The sequence below is a fragment of the Mesoplodon densirostris genome, chromosome 3 (assembly GCF_025265405.1).
Source record: "Mesoplodon densirostris isolate mMesDen1 chromosome 3, mMesDen1 primary haplotype, whole genome shotgun sequence".
Lineage (NCBI taxonomy): Eukaryota > Metazoa > Chordata > Mammalia > Artiodactyla > Ziphiidae > Mesoplodon > Mesoplodon densirostris.
Window position 1 is genome coordinate 4,154,054 of NC_082663.1, and position 15,484 is coordinate 4,169,537.

The following is a 15,484-nucleotide window of genomic DNA, read 5'->3' on the forward strand; positions in this document are numbered from 1 at the left end:
GCAACCCCATGGTGGGTTTCTTTTAGAATTTTCATTTGGAAGTTTTACTAACCCATAAAATCAAACACTCTGCCCTACATTCACTATTGTCTGTCCTATTCACATACTTAAAATAACTTGATTACTCTCAACTTGTTTTCATTCATGTGCGTTGTCTAATTTCCAGCTTCTGCCAATCCTATTTCTTAAATAAACTTAACATCAGTCCATTTTTCCACAACCCCATTGTCATTGTGCTTGTCAAGGCCACCATCATTTCTCACCTGTTTTCTGATGAATTAGCCCATACTGGTCTCTCTCCACAGTGTTGGCATCTACCATCTATTTCCTGATTCTGATCCTGCGACTCTCTATGCAAACTCCTTCAAAAGTACACCATGGCCCTTCTCATTCAGAGGGTCCATTCAGAAAAATCAAATGAGCAGCATACAGGAGGATGGTGTGAAGAAGAGCCTGGGACATGTGAGGTGAATTCCAGAGGCAGAGACGGAAAAACTGGCAGCAGCAAAACATTGGAAGTGAAAACTTTTTATGTTCTAGAATGATTCAGAGTACTGGGGAGACATCACGGCAGTAAAGCAGAGGTACACTTGCTGAAAGCTTGTTAGAGGTGGGAGTCAGAGGAGAACCAGCTGTGCTTGTAGGAAGAGGATCACGGGTGACAGTCATGGCTAGAGATGAGGGCACAGGTGATCCTATCAGCCTGGCTGCACACAACCCTGAGTGGCGGACAGCTCCCACTTGTGGATACACAGATATCAAAGACATGGCTGAAGCACAGCACAAAAGGCCCTGCACAGCAATGGAAGGGAAACGGCATTCGGGAGACTCAGAGGTAGAGTGTCTATGTGGAAATGACCTCCTTTAGGAGCCAGAAGAAAGTTTCATCAACTCTAGTTACCCCCTATCCAAGGAGAAACCTGCCTTCTCTAAAACAAAGACACAAAGTCATGAAGAAATATGAGCTCAACATGGAAGTAAAAAATATAGAGAATACTTTGCTCATTTAACAAATACTTATTGGTCATGAAAACAAATTATGTAATAATGAATTATAAACACAGCAAGTGGAACAAGTTAAAAGTAGAAGCAGCACCCTGAAAAAAAAATCAAAAAGTAAACTTTAACACATTTCACATAATACAGGAAATAGAAGAGAAAGATCAAATTGATGTCAGAAGATGCTCAACAAAGCATGTGGATGACTGGTTTGTGCATCAGATGGGACAGAACTGGGACTTGGAGGGGTGTCAGATAACCTCTGAGCTAGGATACCATGGGACCAGGAGTCTAACACTAATAATGGGAGAGAGGGTAAGGAGGAGGTTGGGAAGGTACTCTGTAATGTTAAATATATGTTGAGGTGATAAGACACAATCCCAATTTAAGAAGCATTAAATTGGAAAAATGAATTTCACAACTGAGGAAATGCAGATAAGAATAAAAAGTCTACTGATCAAAATTTGGGGGGAATTTAACCTACAAGGTTAAATGGGAAAACCCAATATATCTACCTTAACAGTATAATGATGTGTTGGCAAAATCATTCCAAAGAAGCCCACATTAATAGATGTACCCCTAAAAACTATCTCAAGTCTAAAAGTACAGAAAAATAAGAGGTAACATCATCATTCACACAGCCTCCTGTACTGCTTCATAAAATGCAACCTCTCTTGAAAGTACTAGTCCAAAGTTTGTCTTTTCCCTGAGTTATAAGTTCAGTGAAGAAGGAAGCTCCGTGATGGATTCTCAGTAAGTAGATAACGATTCACAACTAATCATGAGTAATAAGTGGCTAATTATAACAGGAAGGGGCAAAGGAAGCTCTTCTAAAAGGATTGAAAATCTTGATGAAGTTAACTAATTTCTAGGAACACATAAATTGAAAAATTGCTTCAAGAAGTAGGAGGAAAACAGAATAGTCCGTGAACAATAAAAAAAACATTGAATAATTAGGCAAAAAGTTCCCTCCAGTACATAAATCAGACCCCAATAATTTTATAAATGTGTATTTTCAGATCTTGGAGGCATAGATCATTGCTATTTGTTTGAAATGCTCATTTGGAAATTTTTCTGGTTAATTTTACGAAGTTGCCAAAGACCAAAGACTAAACCTGAAAAGGAGGTCTGCACATGTGCATTTCCTCACCTCCGCTTCACTCCATCCCTGAGGAAGGGACTCCTGCCCCAGGGTTACAGGACAGCCAGACACAGGACGCCCAGCCCGGGCAGGTGAGATGGGCAGCATTTATCAGCCATTCCTACTCACAGCCCTGGGAGGAGGACACTGCACACCACGCGGGGCCCCACCAGGAACAGAGTTGACAATCAGGGATGTGGGGAGGCAGGTGTCATAGTATCCACAGGGTGGGCTGTCCCCGGGTCCAGAGGGGGATCGTGATTGGATTGTTTGAACGAGTCACGCACTGGCCCGGAACTGAAACCCACTACTCAGGTAAGCAGGCCCCCTTCCTCCCCAGTGCCTCCGCTTCCCAAAGAGCTACAACCCACCCATTTTCTTTCTCTTTAGAATTTTTCTTAGAATTAAAGGTATCAAATAATAATATACACATTACTTGATAACTTACTTTAAATGGTAGGTGGATGGATGAACATACACACACACACACACACACGCTCAGACCAGACGACCATTGCACTCACAGACATGTGCTCACACACTCTGGCTCACACACACAGACACATATAAAACATTTCTAGGTGGGAACACTTCCATGGCAGCAAGCTATCCCAGAGGCTGGACACACCCTAGCCACACAGGCATCTCCCTCTGATGAACACTCGGGAGTACCTCAGCTGTCGCCCTCCCAGACCCCCCTCCCTAGGGAGCAGGTGGTGAGACTCACCGCCCTCGCTTCATCTCAGTCTGGGCTGCTTACAGAATCCTCTGGGAAGATTTTACAAACACAGATGTCCAGTCACCACCACACACCCGTGATACTTCTCTGGTGGTGGGGCCTGGGAATCAGGAGGTCTGCAGACTCTAGAGATTCTGTAGGCAGAGCAGATGGAGGACCATTGCCCTATGAGCCTTCTTAGGGCCAGGGTTCCATGGGCCTCCACAGAGGGGTCCACTGGGAGGGGAACACTGCAGGTGATGGGGAGAGCAGCAGGCTCGTTCCAGGTGGCCTGAGCTGGAATGTCTTCCCTTGATGAGGGGCTAAACCTCTGTGCTCATAGGTCTCCTGGGTGCACGAGGAAGACAGTGGCAATCAGGCCCCCTCCCCAAGGTGGCACAGGGCAACTGAGAAGAACTATCTCCCCCACGAGCTCAAAGATGTCCGCCTGTGCCTCGCCCACTGTCCCGGCCCCTCTGCTGAAAAGTTCCTGGTGGGATTCTTTGAGCTCCTCCAGCTGCTGGATTCAGTTGTTATCTTGTTATTTGGGCCTTGGGATGGAAAGAGGACCACGCCTGGATGCTCATGTTAGAATTTCAACTTGACATTCCTTCCTGGTCCATAGAGAACTTACTGATTTTACTAGTTCTGGGGCTGCTATTACAAAGCACACAGACTGGGCAGAAACATATTGTCTCATGGTTATCAGGCCTGCAGTCCCAGATCTAGGTGTCCACAGGGTTGGTTCCTTCTGAGGCTGTGAGGGAGATTCCATTCCATGCTCTTTCCCCTGGCTTCTGGCAGTTTTCTGGCCATTTTTGGCATTCCTTGGCATGCACAGGCATCACCCAATCCCTGCCTTCAATGTTCACATGGCATTCTCCCTGTGTGTATGCCTGATCCACAATTCACTCAGCACTCATGAGCAAACCCAGCCAAGATCCACAAGCCTGGTCTGCACTACCAGATAACCAACCAGCATATAGCCCTTGAGCAAAAAGAAATGGTTCTCATTTTAAGTTATAGGGTGTTTTCTTATGTAGGGATAGCTAGCAGATATACCCACCTTCAACACTGATTTTACCTGTGGAATCATTAGAAGCAAATATGTTTAGCAGAAGCCAGTGTAATTCTGGACCAGATGACACAAGGGAACAAATGCTGAGTCATATTAACCAAGGTTTCCAAGTGATGGATCTTCTGGCACTGGTTACCTTATGAGCAGCTTCAGCACTGGGGGTGGGGATCAGGGGCCTCACTGCAGGAGGGGGTGCCAGTCACCAACAATACTAATAACAAACAGTTAATGGATACTAATGATTATAATACATCTATCATATTATTTTAATACTAAATGATTATATTTTATATGATGATAGAAAATATTATCATTTGAGCTAAATTTCTATGTGTTTAACAGGAAAGAGCTTACAAAAGCCACATTTTGAATTCCGGAATCCAGTATTGTTTGTCCGCCTTGGTTCCCAATTTTCCTTTCTTCCTTTTCCTCCTGGGTGGAGGCACCCAGGTTCTAGAGTGTAGCCAGGAACAGAACCAGCATCAGAATCAGCAAGCTGATTGCTGTCTGGTTAGGTCCGAGGCATCTGGGCCCACAGATTGAGGGCGTGCAACCCTGTTGGCCCTGGGAGCTGAGTGGCTCAGGTTCAGCCAGGACCATACGGGATGTCAAGGAAACACGAGGGCTGTGTTACGCCTAGCCAACAATTTCGGAAGAGCCTTCTTCCAGGATGGCCTGATCCCTAATGCTGTACTAAGTCAGGCTCCATGGCAAGTTCTAAGTTTCATATAATCCATAAGACACATTGCCCTGTCCTAACCTTTCCCTTTAGGAATTCAAAGTTTCTTGCATCAAAAATGTCCTTTTTTTGTTTCTTAATATGCTACTTTTCCACACTGTAGAGGTATTTTTTCCACTTTTAAGCCTGTCAACCACTTTTTGGGCAAGTGTCCTGGGGCCTGGCCCAGTCCGACCTCCCATGGGTCAGGGGACAGTGCTCTTACCCCACTCACCTGGGAAGCTGATGGCAAGTCCAGGTTGTCACCTGTGCTTCTGACCCACCAGCAATAGATGGGAGAGTCCTACAATCCCCTCCTTGGGTTCCATTCATTTGATAGACTGGCTCACAGAACTCAGGGAAACAGTTTACTTACCAGATTACTTGTTTATTACACAAGGATATAACTCAGGAACAGCCATATGAAGCAGATACTTAGGGCAGGTATGGGGAAGGGTGCGGGGTTTCCATGCCCTCTCCAGGCACCACTCTCCCCTAAACTCTACCTGTTCACCAACCTGGAAGCTCTGAATCTGGTCCTTTTGGGTTTTTATGGAGGCTTCATTACATAGGCCTGCTTGATTAAATCATTGATCATTGGCAACGGATTCAACCTCCAGCCCCTCTTCCCTCCCTGGAGGTCAGGGGATGGGAATGAAAGTTCCAACTCTCTAATCACATGGTTGGGTCCCCTGGCAACTGGTCTCAATTTTGGCGCAAAGTCAGCTCATTAACGTAACAAAAGACACCTTTATTGCTCTCTGCACTCAGGAAATTCCAAGTTTGGAGAGCTCTGTGCCAGAAATTGGAGGAAGACCAAATATCTACATCTTATTATAAATCACAAACGGGTTCCACGTGTTCTATGGCCTTTGTATACCTGGTCCACCAGTTTCCTTCACCTCAGCCCCCAACTTGGCCCCGGGCTGGAGTTTGACCTCTGTCTGAGTCATTCAGAACATTGAATTCAGTGAACAGCTAAACAAACTGGAAAACAAACGTTCATCCCTGTAAAGGATATTGTTTCTTTCTTCACAACGGAAAGATTCACTTTGGTTGTATTCAAAAAGGGAAAAACATTCCTAAAAGTGAACCCTTCTATACCAGCTATTCTTCTTTCATTTCATCTGTTGAACTTATAAAAAGAGAGCCCCTGGGTGTCCTCATGGGATCGTAGGTAAGACTTGGAAAATCTGATTCCCTTGCAGGCTACATTCGGCACAATCAGCGATAATTAGAGACCCTCGTTTACCAAGCATGCAACGCCCTGAACGCGGGACAAAAGGACCCTCTGCGTACTGCAGAGCCTTTGCCAGCCTCCAGTCTGGCAGACACTAATCAGGAATTGTGTGCCTGTGTGTGTGGAGCAGGGAGGGGGCTCTAAGGCCACACACACCCCCAGGCAAGCCTTTATGGAAAACTTCTCCCACTTTTGAAGAGTGTTTTCAAGGAAACAAATATGACAGAGAAATGGAGCAGAAGGCCCCGCGCACCCAGAGGGTCCCACTGTCCCTGCCCAGGCCTCCTGGCGCTGCAGGGCTGCCAGAAGCAAGAGGCACCTGCAGGCTCAGGGCGAGCTGGGCAAAGGAGGCCTGAGACCGCTGCCCCCAGTTTCCTCTCCATCCTTTCCAAAATGTGCAAAACCGGCCAAGCTGGCCTAAACTGAATAGGAAGGACTCTGGAACCATGAAGCAGGAGCCCAGACTCCTCGGACCTGCAGGAGGGAAGAGGTCAAGGAGGGCAGGAACAGTCAGTCTCAGGCGGGACACGGGCCTGAGAACACGCACTGGCACACGCGTCCACTCAAGCTCCAGCGCACACACATGCACGGGGGGGGGGACGCACAAGCAGACACTGATGCACATTCGCTTGCACCCACCTCATATACGCGCGTGCTCACACTGAAACGCGTGCACGTGCGTTCACACACACATGCCGTCAACAGGTGTAGAACACGAGCTGGGCTTGTAGCCGGGCCGGTGGACGCGCCTGTCCTGCGCCCTCAGACTCCTGGCGCTAGTAGCACAACGGCGCAGTTCTCGGCCTGGGCCGGGCGACCGCAAAGTCTCCGCCATCGATGGCTGCACCTAGGCCCCCAGCAGCCCCGGCACAGGCCAGCCAACTGCTGCCCAGACCCCAGGGCCAGGAGCGCAGCTACATCCCAGGAGGACGAAGCTTCCTCGACCCCCGTCGTCTCCCATCACTTCACAGACTCGAGAGAAAAGCACATTCGTGTATACTCAGATCCGCGCATCCCTAAGGAAGTTCGGGCACCCCTGTTTCGCAGCCGATCTCCCCGCGGGGCGGGAGGGCGGACGCAGCGAGACCCAGGCGCCGTTCTGCCGCATTCCGGCGGGCGGCAGGTGTCCGGCCATTGGATGCGCCGCTCCGGCCCTCGGGAGTGGGAACCGGGGCGCAGCGCGGCGAGGTGCCAGCCAGTGCAGCCGTGCGTGGACTGCAGGTCCGGAGAGCAGAGCCGGCGGCCCGACCTGCTGACGCCGCCGCCCCGCGCTCGCGGTCCCCTCTCCACCCGCGTTCCCCCGGGACGGCCGGCAAGGCGCCGACCGCGGGCCAACGAACGCCCGGGTTCTCCCCGGTCCTCCTCCCCTCGCGCCTCACCCCGCCGCCCTCTCTCGCGCCTCTGTCGCCCCCCTCCTTTCTCCCCTCGCTTCGTCGCCCTCCCCTGCCCTGCCCTCGCCCTCCCCCTCCCCCGCTCTCCCACGGTGCGGGCGGGTTCTCCGCCGCCGCCCCGCCGCCGCGGCCGCCACTCCGCCCCCAGCGCGGCGCGGAGCCGCAGTAATAACCCCGGTGCGGGCGGCGCAGTGACGGCGGGGCATCGTCCTGCGCTCCGGTCGGGCTGGTCCTCGGTGCCCGCTTGCACGGTCGCGGGGCTGAGCAGCATCCGCGGCCCCGGGCCCCTGCGAGCGCCCCTGGATGGAGCCGTGCGTCCTCCCCGCGGGGGCGCAGCGCCGGCTGCGGGCGCAGGGCGCACGGGACAGCCCGGCCATGCGGGCCCCCGGCTGCGCGGCGCTCTGCCTGCTGCTGCTGGCGCAGGTGGGTGTGCAGGTGAGTCCCCGACTGCGGGGGCAGGGTCCCCCGAAGCTCCCCTCGCGCAGCCCCCGTCTCACCGAGGTGTCGCCGCTGTTTTCCAGCAGGCACCTGCGTGCGCCGTGGGACCCGCAGCGGCCTCGCCGGGGAGCCCGAGCGTCCGGCGTCCTCCTGGCCCCGCGGAGTGGCCGGGCTGGGTGGAAAAGGGCGGTAAGTGCGCGAGGGGGGTTCGAATCCTTGCAGTGCAGCAGCTTGTAAACCCTCTAAGGCTAGGTTACCAGGCTCTGCCAATGTTCATAACTCTGGGAATTCTCTGTAAGGTGCTGCCGTGCTTCTTTCCAACCGTAAGAGCGAGCGCATCTGAGTCAACTTTCACCAATATTTATATTGTTTTCCTGTAAAACAGAAATGGCTTACCAGCGTTATTACCATAAACATTAGGGAAGAAAGCAAGGGAATGTATTTATTAAAACAAACACACACACACACACAATTAAAGAAGGAAGAAATAATCTAGGAGTTGTATTAATGTATGCACAGCAATTATAAAGAGCTTATTATGCCTTTCTCCATCCCCTCGTCCCCTCCCCCTCCTGTTCCCCTCTGGCCTTTTAAAATGAACATCCTTCACTGTCAGAGCAGGGGACAAAAAGACAGTCATTTTGCTCAGTATTTATCACCTTAGTTTCAAAAAGGATGGTCTTCAAGAGTTGGCAGAATGGGTAATTAGCGTTTTTTGACGTCACAAGCAATGTCCTGTGTCATGATTTGCCAAAAAACAAGTCTGATCTTTCTGCAATGTGTGGTTTTACTTTCACTGCTCACAAGCGGCATTTATCATTTCATGCCTCAGGGGGTGGACCTCTCTGTCCTGAACTGCTTTTGGGTAAACCGGAAAGCAGGTGTGGAACGTCGGTTGCTACCGGGTTTTTAATCTGAACCCAGTCCACTGGCAATTGCTAAATATGAGTACTTTGCATCAATTCCAACAATGCATTGCCATCTCAAATGTTATTAGTGACTTACAGAAGAAAAACTAGGTTTTATTATGCCAACATACTTTCAGAAAACCTAGAAAATTTGAGTTAACAGTCCAGAATTTCTAAGTGTAGTTTCTTTATATAGATAAAATTCCATAAAGACAATAATTTAACATATGCATTAATTATTGAAATTCTCTCCTCCCGAGGGCTGTATGAAGAGTCTATCAATAGTGATCAATCCGATGAACGCGGGAACATAGGAACTTTTCCGCGACCACCAGAGGGCGCTAGATGTAAATGATAGAAAACGTTTAAAAATTACTTGTCACTATGTATTTGCAAGAGAAACTTATCTATTTAAAGCTCACTTCCTTGGGCTTGCCCTTGTCTTCTTTAATGTTTCTCTTACGATTCATTCTAGCATGCAGTTATTTATATTGTAGTTAGTTGTCTTCCGCCACTTAAAAAAATTTTTTTGTGAAAATTCTAGTTTTCTAAAAGCATGAAAATTCCTGAAGGTCTCAGGAGAATTTTCAGAGTGTTTTCTAGTAGTTATGGGGTTTTCTGTGAGGTAAGAGCATTAGAGATAGAGAACCACTTCCAGGAGGAGAAGCCAAGACTTCCTGCCCGAGGGTGCCCTCCTCCTAGGGAGAAGCGTCCTGTAAGCTGGACTCCAGCCTGGTTGGCATGTGGCTGTAATCACCTGGCACCTCAGCTGGTGTCACAAGCCCAGCGTTCCCATGACAACCACTTAGCTCGCTTGGTCAGAACCTCAGGGGGAAGGTGGGAGCCATCATCATTGAGGTTCTAGCTTAGTGGACACACCACTACCTCCTCCCTCACGGTGCAGGTGTTTTAGGTCTTTAATTACAAAAGGCTAAGTTGAGAGAGTGGGTTTCAGTGGAAAGCTTTCACACGACCAGAGAAAGACTCTTTACGCTCAGCAGTGTTACCTCTTTTGACCTAGGATGGCAGATGTGGAATAGACTTTGTGTGATGCTGTGGTTAATTTACTGTTGCATGTCTGGGTATCCCTTCAAAACTCAAAGGTGCCTTTGAAATAACTCTTTGGCCATAAAGTTTGTTTAACACATATTTCAACCTATATTGCCAGTGTTCCTGGGAGTCTGGAGTAATTATGCAATAAGACAGAGAACTCCATGTATTCTGTGAGGTAACAATAGATAACTTCATTGAGGTCAATTCTATTTTCAGACCTTCAGTGCACCCCTTGCATTTTGGCTGATTCAGCATAGCTTTTCCCTAATAGGAGCCTCAAATGATTTCCCTACAAATTTACCTTTGTCATAATAATAGTGGGTCTTGTTAAGAGCAAACACATAACATGAGTTTGTTAACTTTTAAAAATCTAGAGTAAATTAAGCTTCCAGGTCAAGAGTCAGAAGTTCTTTAGAACTTTGTTTCATCGGACATGAGAGATCTGTGTTTGTGTGTGTGAATCCAAAGTATGTATTGATTTATATTCGCACATTCACATGACTTGAGATGGGGCAGGTTGGCCCAGGGATGTGCTAGTAAATGTTTAACGACAGATTCTCCAGGCCTCTGATTTTGTAACATTTGCTGGTTCCCATGGGGTAAATACTCCCACCATGGCTGATTTCAAGCTGTGGATGTGATGCCATTGAACACAGAGTTAGGACTTGATGTGCAAAATCTGTTCTCCGCAGCTGGTACCAGCAGCCCCTAGCATGCTCACAGGTGCTCCACACCTCATGCCCTCAGTTTGGAACTGGAGTCTTCCTAGACTTGATGCTGTGGTCAAAACACCTTTTGAAATGAAGTAGATCAGGGTGCTGACTGAAGCAGCCATGTGTGAATTTCTCCTCCTTAGAAAAACCTGTGTAGGACGTAGGTCTTATTTCCGGGATTCTCAAGGATCAGGAATCTCACTAAATTCTTTTTTCTTGAAATCACAAGCCAATAGTTTGTGGGATTACAATCTTAAAACATAAGCTCAACAGTTAGTTTAAAATTGTCATTTTATACCAATGATATATTGCCTTCTGCATGGGGAGAAGCTATGCTTACTTTGTTCATTCATTGAATTCTTTAGCTATGACCCTTTTCACATTTATTTATACATAACCAACAGTGCATATCTGCACTAAGGACTGCTCTTTGATGAAATCAGGGTTTCTCTGCCTTGGCACTCTTGACCTTTTGTTATGGGAACCTGTTCTGTGCATGGAAGAATGTGTAGCAGCCTCCCTGGATTCACCCACTACATTCCCAAAGCACCACTATCCCCTGCCCTTTCGTGAAAACCAAAATGTCTCCAGACATCCCAAGTGTCTCCTGGGGGCAGGGGTGAGGGGTAGCACTCCTGCTGAGAACCACTGGACTAAATTTTCACCCATGTGCACCCTCATTCTCAGAAGGGATTGTAACTGGTTACAAGGAGTGGCTTTGCAGCGGTTGGAGCTGGTGTTCTGGGCAGGCTCAGGCCGGTTCTCCAGAGCTGATTGTTACCTTGTCAGGAATTTTGTGAGCTGGTGTGCTGAAAATCAAAATAGGTAAACTTGGGTGAAATAAATAATATTAAAAACAAGATTAAAACACTGAAAACTCATCACTTCACAATTCTTTAAGTTTTGAGGTTACGTATCCTCTTGAGGTTCTTTGCCTGTATCGCCTCTGTATGGTGGAAATACTTTATAATGGTGCGCTACCGTGCGAACCTCTAAACTCCGTGTTCAGTGAGGTCACATGGTAATTGAAATTAGCCATGATGGGAGTCTTTATACCAGGGAAACTGGCAAATGCTTTCAACCAGGCTACCCCATGACCCCCACCCGTAGCTGGTTGTGAAATATGTACCAGCACAACACGCGCGTTTCTGTACAAGAGGCTTAAAAGTTGTCATTTTGAAAAATAGATATTATATGTCTCCCTCCCAATAAAAGATAAAGAGTGTATGCCTTCCAAAGTAAAGGTCGTAAAAATGGCCTTTTAATGGTAATCATCTTTTTATGTGCAATAATCTGCTCACTGGCCAGTGTTTGGGACAGTCCACCTGCTTTGTCCTTATTCCACGGCCTCTGTTGGGATGGAAACAGGCTAGTGTGAGGTGCAGACACTCCCTGAGAGCCCGCAGGGCAAGAAGAAAGGTATTAACACGACCACGTCACACCAGCTTTTCCCCTGAGTCTGGAAAGCCGGGGATGAGGAAGGTGGTTTGGAAAAATGCAAACTAAATGAGCAAGTGCTTTTCACTTTTTTTTAGGAGTAGCCGGGAACAGACTGTGATCACATACTTGCACCAGGCACATCCATTCCTCATTTGTTTCCCCCTATATGTTTTTTATCATTGCATAGAATTTAGGCAGATTTGTTTTACTTTCTCATTGTCCTAAGTAAAATATGAAGTGATCCCAGTGTATTTTGCCTTGGCAGACACAAGTGCCCTGCTTTGACATGTATTTCCAAGGTTGGTTGTTGAGTTGCCAGACAGAACCTGCTGCCTGTCTAATCTGCATGGGCCGCAGTTCACCAGTTACCTGCACTGGGGATGGGGGGCAGGCCTGTGGGCCCAGGAGTGGCCCTTTGACCTGAGGAAAGAGGAAGCCTGGGCTCAAACAGGCCATCACCAAGCTTTTGGTTATCCTGCTGCCTGATGGGTTGGCTGCCGGACCTCTGACTCTCACCTTGCTGTGGGCCTCAGCCCATGGGACTCTGGACAGTGCCTTTCCATCCCTGGCCTTCTCTGTCTCTCCCAAAGCCAAACACATGCCTTTTATGACCATCCCCTGGCTGCCACCCTCTCTGTTCCAGTGTAACCTTTCAGATACCTGCCAGGATGGCCCAGGGACATGTGGGCAAGAACCTATACCAAAAGAGTCTGGTTGTGAAGAAAAATTACTTTTTCCAGAAAAAAATAATTTATCTGAGTACAGTTCAATTATGACCAAATAGCACTTCTATAGGAGGCCCTTTTATTTTATCTCATGGCTCCAAGAAGCATGTCCAACTCATGCTAAAGGCCCGGTTATTAAGTATCTAACAGAATAGTCTCCTGAGAGCATATATTGGCAATAAAAGGGGAATATATATAATTTCTTAGGATGGTAGAATCAGGATGAGAATATGAGAATCAGGTCTTGTCATACACGTAAGAGGAAGTTGCATTTTGAATCGTTAGGGACTTTCCACCTCAGTGTAGGGCTAGCCCTCTGGGGCTTGGGTCTGACATCCATTTCAAAGACATCTCAGAGGAAGCCTGGAGAAAGCCTGACATCCTGTTGCCCTGTTATTTTCTGGTGTTTAGACAAAATGCAGGCTAAGAAGCCGGTCCTCTCCAAAGGTCCATCGCTGTCATGCAGATGGAGACACTCACAAGATATGTTTAAATATTTGAAAAGTAGAAGCCAAGCTAAGAGATTGTTAACTAAAATATTGTGTAGCCTCAGCTTTGACAAATCTACCTTCTCATGGTCTAAAAGTCCAGGCTCGAGTTTAGAACATGGCGGTGCAGGAAGATCCTAACTCTGGCGTGAAGCCCACCCCTACGTCTCTAGTCCATGTCTGTCTTGCCCGCCCAGAAACAACCTCTCCCTGACCTCTGGATGGCAGAGATGATGTGTTAATGGTAGGAATGAAAGGAAGAATCCCTGTCAAAGCAATGAAAAGTACATGATGCTAGAAGGGAAGAAACCTCTTTGGAGAAGAGAGCTACGATATTTCGAGAAAGGCAGGAGAGGGCCACCGCCCAGGATTCTGGTGGAGTTACAGATGTTTTCTCCATACTTTGTACAGAGAAGGGAATTACACAAATGCTCCCCAATGCAAAACTATAAGACTGTCTGTGGCAGAAGCCTGGCAGATCATATGGGTGCCCCAAATCTGTTAGCTCCTTGGGGTTTTCTTGACTTTTTAAAAATAAATCATTTATTTGAATACATTTTGACCTGGTATAATACAAATTAGAATTGGAAGAAGAGTGTGGTGCATGTCTTTGAACAGCCTTGAAGTGTGAAATGCCAAGAAGCCAGGCCGGTCAGAGGCTCAGCAGTGGTTTTCCTTCGGAGAAAAGACACATCTGAGCATCTACCGTACCTGCATTTTGTCTTTTCGGCTGTAGTTCGATGATTTAATAATTAAATATTTTAAAATTAAATGCCAAAGAATGTCCATCGTGTTTGTATATTTAACTGTTTTCTGAAAAATGATCAGTATTTTTAAGCTAAACTTTCTTATCAACAGACTAAAGATGTTGGGAAAAGACAATATGACTAAAGGAATATTTAAAGCTATAAAAATAATGACATTATAATTACTCTACAGTAATTACTCTGTAATCTGAAAAGCCCATTCTTAGTTTCATTTGCTCTGTAATCTGTTTCTCTTTAGAAGTGTCATAGCATTTGCTGGATCGGTAATAACACATTATAGGAACAACAGTGACTTCGCAAAGGGCCCCTTTTAAGATTTTCCCTTTTAACTCCGGTTTTATGCTTTCTGTAGTTCGGATTTGAGGCTGGGTGGTTATTGACGTTTCCTCCATCCTTTTTTGCTGGGTGAAAATACTATCCGGTAGTCAGTGATATTCGAAGACTGCCTGATCCTTTTCAGAATTCTGAAATTACTCAGCCACACCCCCTCTCTCACTTTCAGAGTATGACCTGGTGTCTCCCTACGAGGTTGACCACAATGGAGACTACGTGTCCCATGAAATCACGCACCCCCAGAGGAGGAAAAGGGCACTGGCCCAGCTCGGAGCTGACTCTCTGCACCTCCGGCTGAAAGGCTTCAGGCACGACTTCCACCTGGATCTGGAAACTTCCAGCAAGCTGGTGGCACCTGGATTTCTCGTACAGACTTTGGGGAAGGGGGGCACTAAGTCGGTGCAGACTTTCCCACCTGAGGATTTCTGTTTTTATCAAGGCTCGTTACGATCCCACAAAAATTCCTCAGTGGCTCTTTCGACCTGCCAAGGTTTGGTGAGTACAGTTGTTGCCGCCTGTTGTGAGACCGCGGGGGCAGGGATGTGGGGAAGGGAGCAAGGGACAAGATTTGGGCTCCTTCTCCCATTATTGCAGTACAGATTTCTTTGATCTCTCAAAGCAGAAGGAAAATTGCCAAGCAGTGCTTTCTAAGATATGCTAGGCACTTCCTATCCCCAATTTGGAAACAGTATCCAGGTTCTACCTTCTGTTGTCGTCGGTCTACAGCGATTGTGGCAGAACACTGCAGTGTGAAAACTGTGTGTGAGAACTTACGGACAAGTCTCAAGACTTGACTTCTTTGGAGATGGTTTTACTCTGACTTACTGGTTACTCTAACTTGCTGGTCACTTACTAGCACTGGAGGAATGATTTCATCTTGAATAGAACAACCATATTCAACTGATTGGCCATGTGCTTGAAAGCACTTTATTTCTGTCATTCTGATGTTGATCATATATTTACAGATTAGAGCATTCATTTCAAAAACAGTGGTGAATCCATGGCAGGGCAGTGCTGGTCTTATTGGGCTAAAGATTCTATTAGTGCTTTCTTCATTTTCTTAATATCTGAGTTGTTAGACATTAAAAATCCTTAGATGCTTCAGGTGGTCCCCTTTGCTTGGATCCTAGAATGAGGAGCATCCGGCCAAGTTGAGAAGGTACCTAAATCCCTCAGGCTGACCTAAGCTGAAACCTTAATGGCTTATCTTTTACTTTTCTTAGAATATTTCCATAACTTTCGGGAAGGAAAGCTTAGTAGATGCTTAGATTCTTGGACACAAATTGATTAGTCAGACACAGATGCGGGAGACATGGCATGACATAAGTAGCAGA

General features: G+C 47.2%; 1 protein-coding gene across 1 annotated transcript in view; it reads left to right on the forward strand.

The window, feature by feature from the left end:
- The first annotated feature begins 667 nt into the window (after positions 1-667).
- The window catches only part of ADAMTS16 (ADAM metallopeptidase with thrombospondin type 1 motif 16), a 165,396-nt gene continuing 150,579 nt past the window's right edge, over positions 668-15,484 (forward strand). Inside the window, exons 1-8 of the mRNA XM_060094292.1 lie at positions 668-835; positions 2,173-2,232; positions 3,202-3,351; positions 4,279-4,446; positions 6,325-7,462; positions 7,554-7,720; positions 7,810-7,912; positions 14,320-14,645. Coding sequence (XP_059950275.1) covers positions 668-835; positions 2,173-2,232; positions 3,202-3,351; positions 4,279-4,446; positions 6,325-7,462; positions 7,554-7,720; positions 7,810-7,912; positions 14,320-14,645 — 2,280 coding nt within the window. The remainder of the gene's footprint in view (positions 836-2,172; positions 2,233-3,201; positions 3,352-4,278; positions 4,447-6,324; positions 7,463-7,553; positions 7,721-7,809; positions 7,913-14,319; positions 14,646-15,484) is intronic.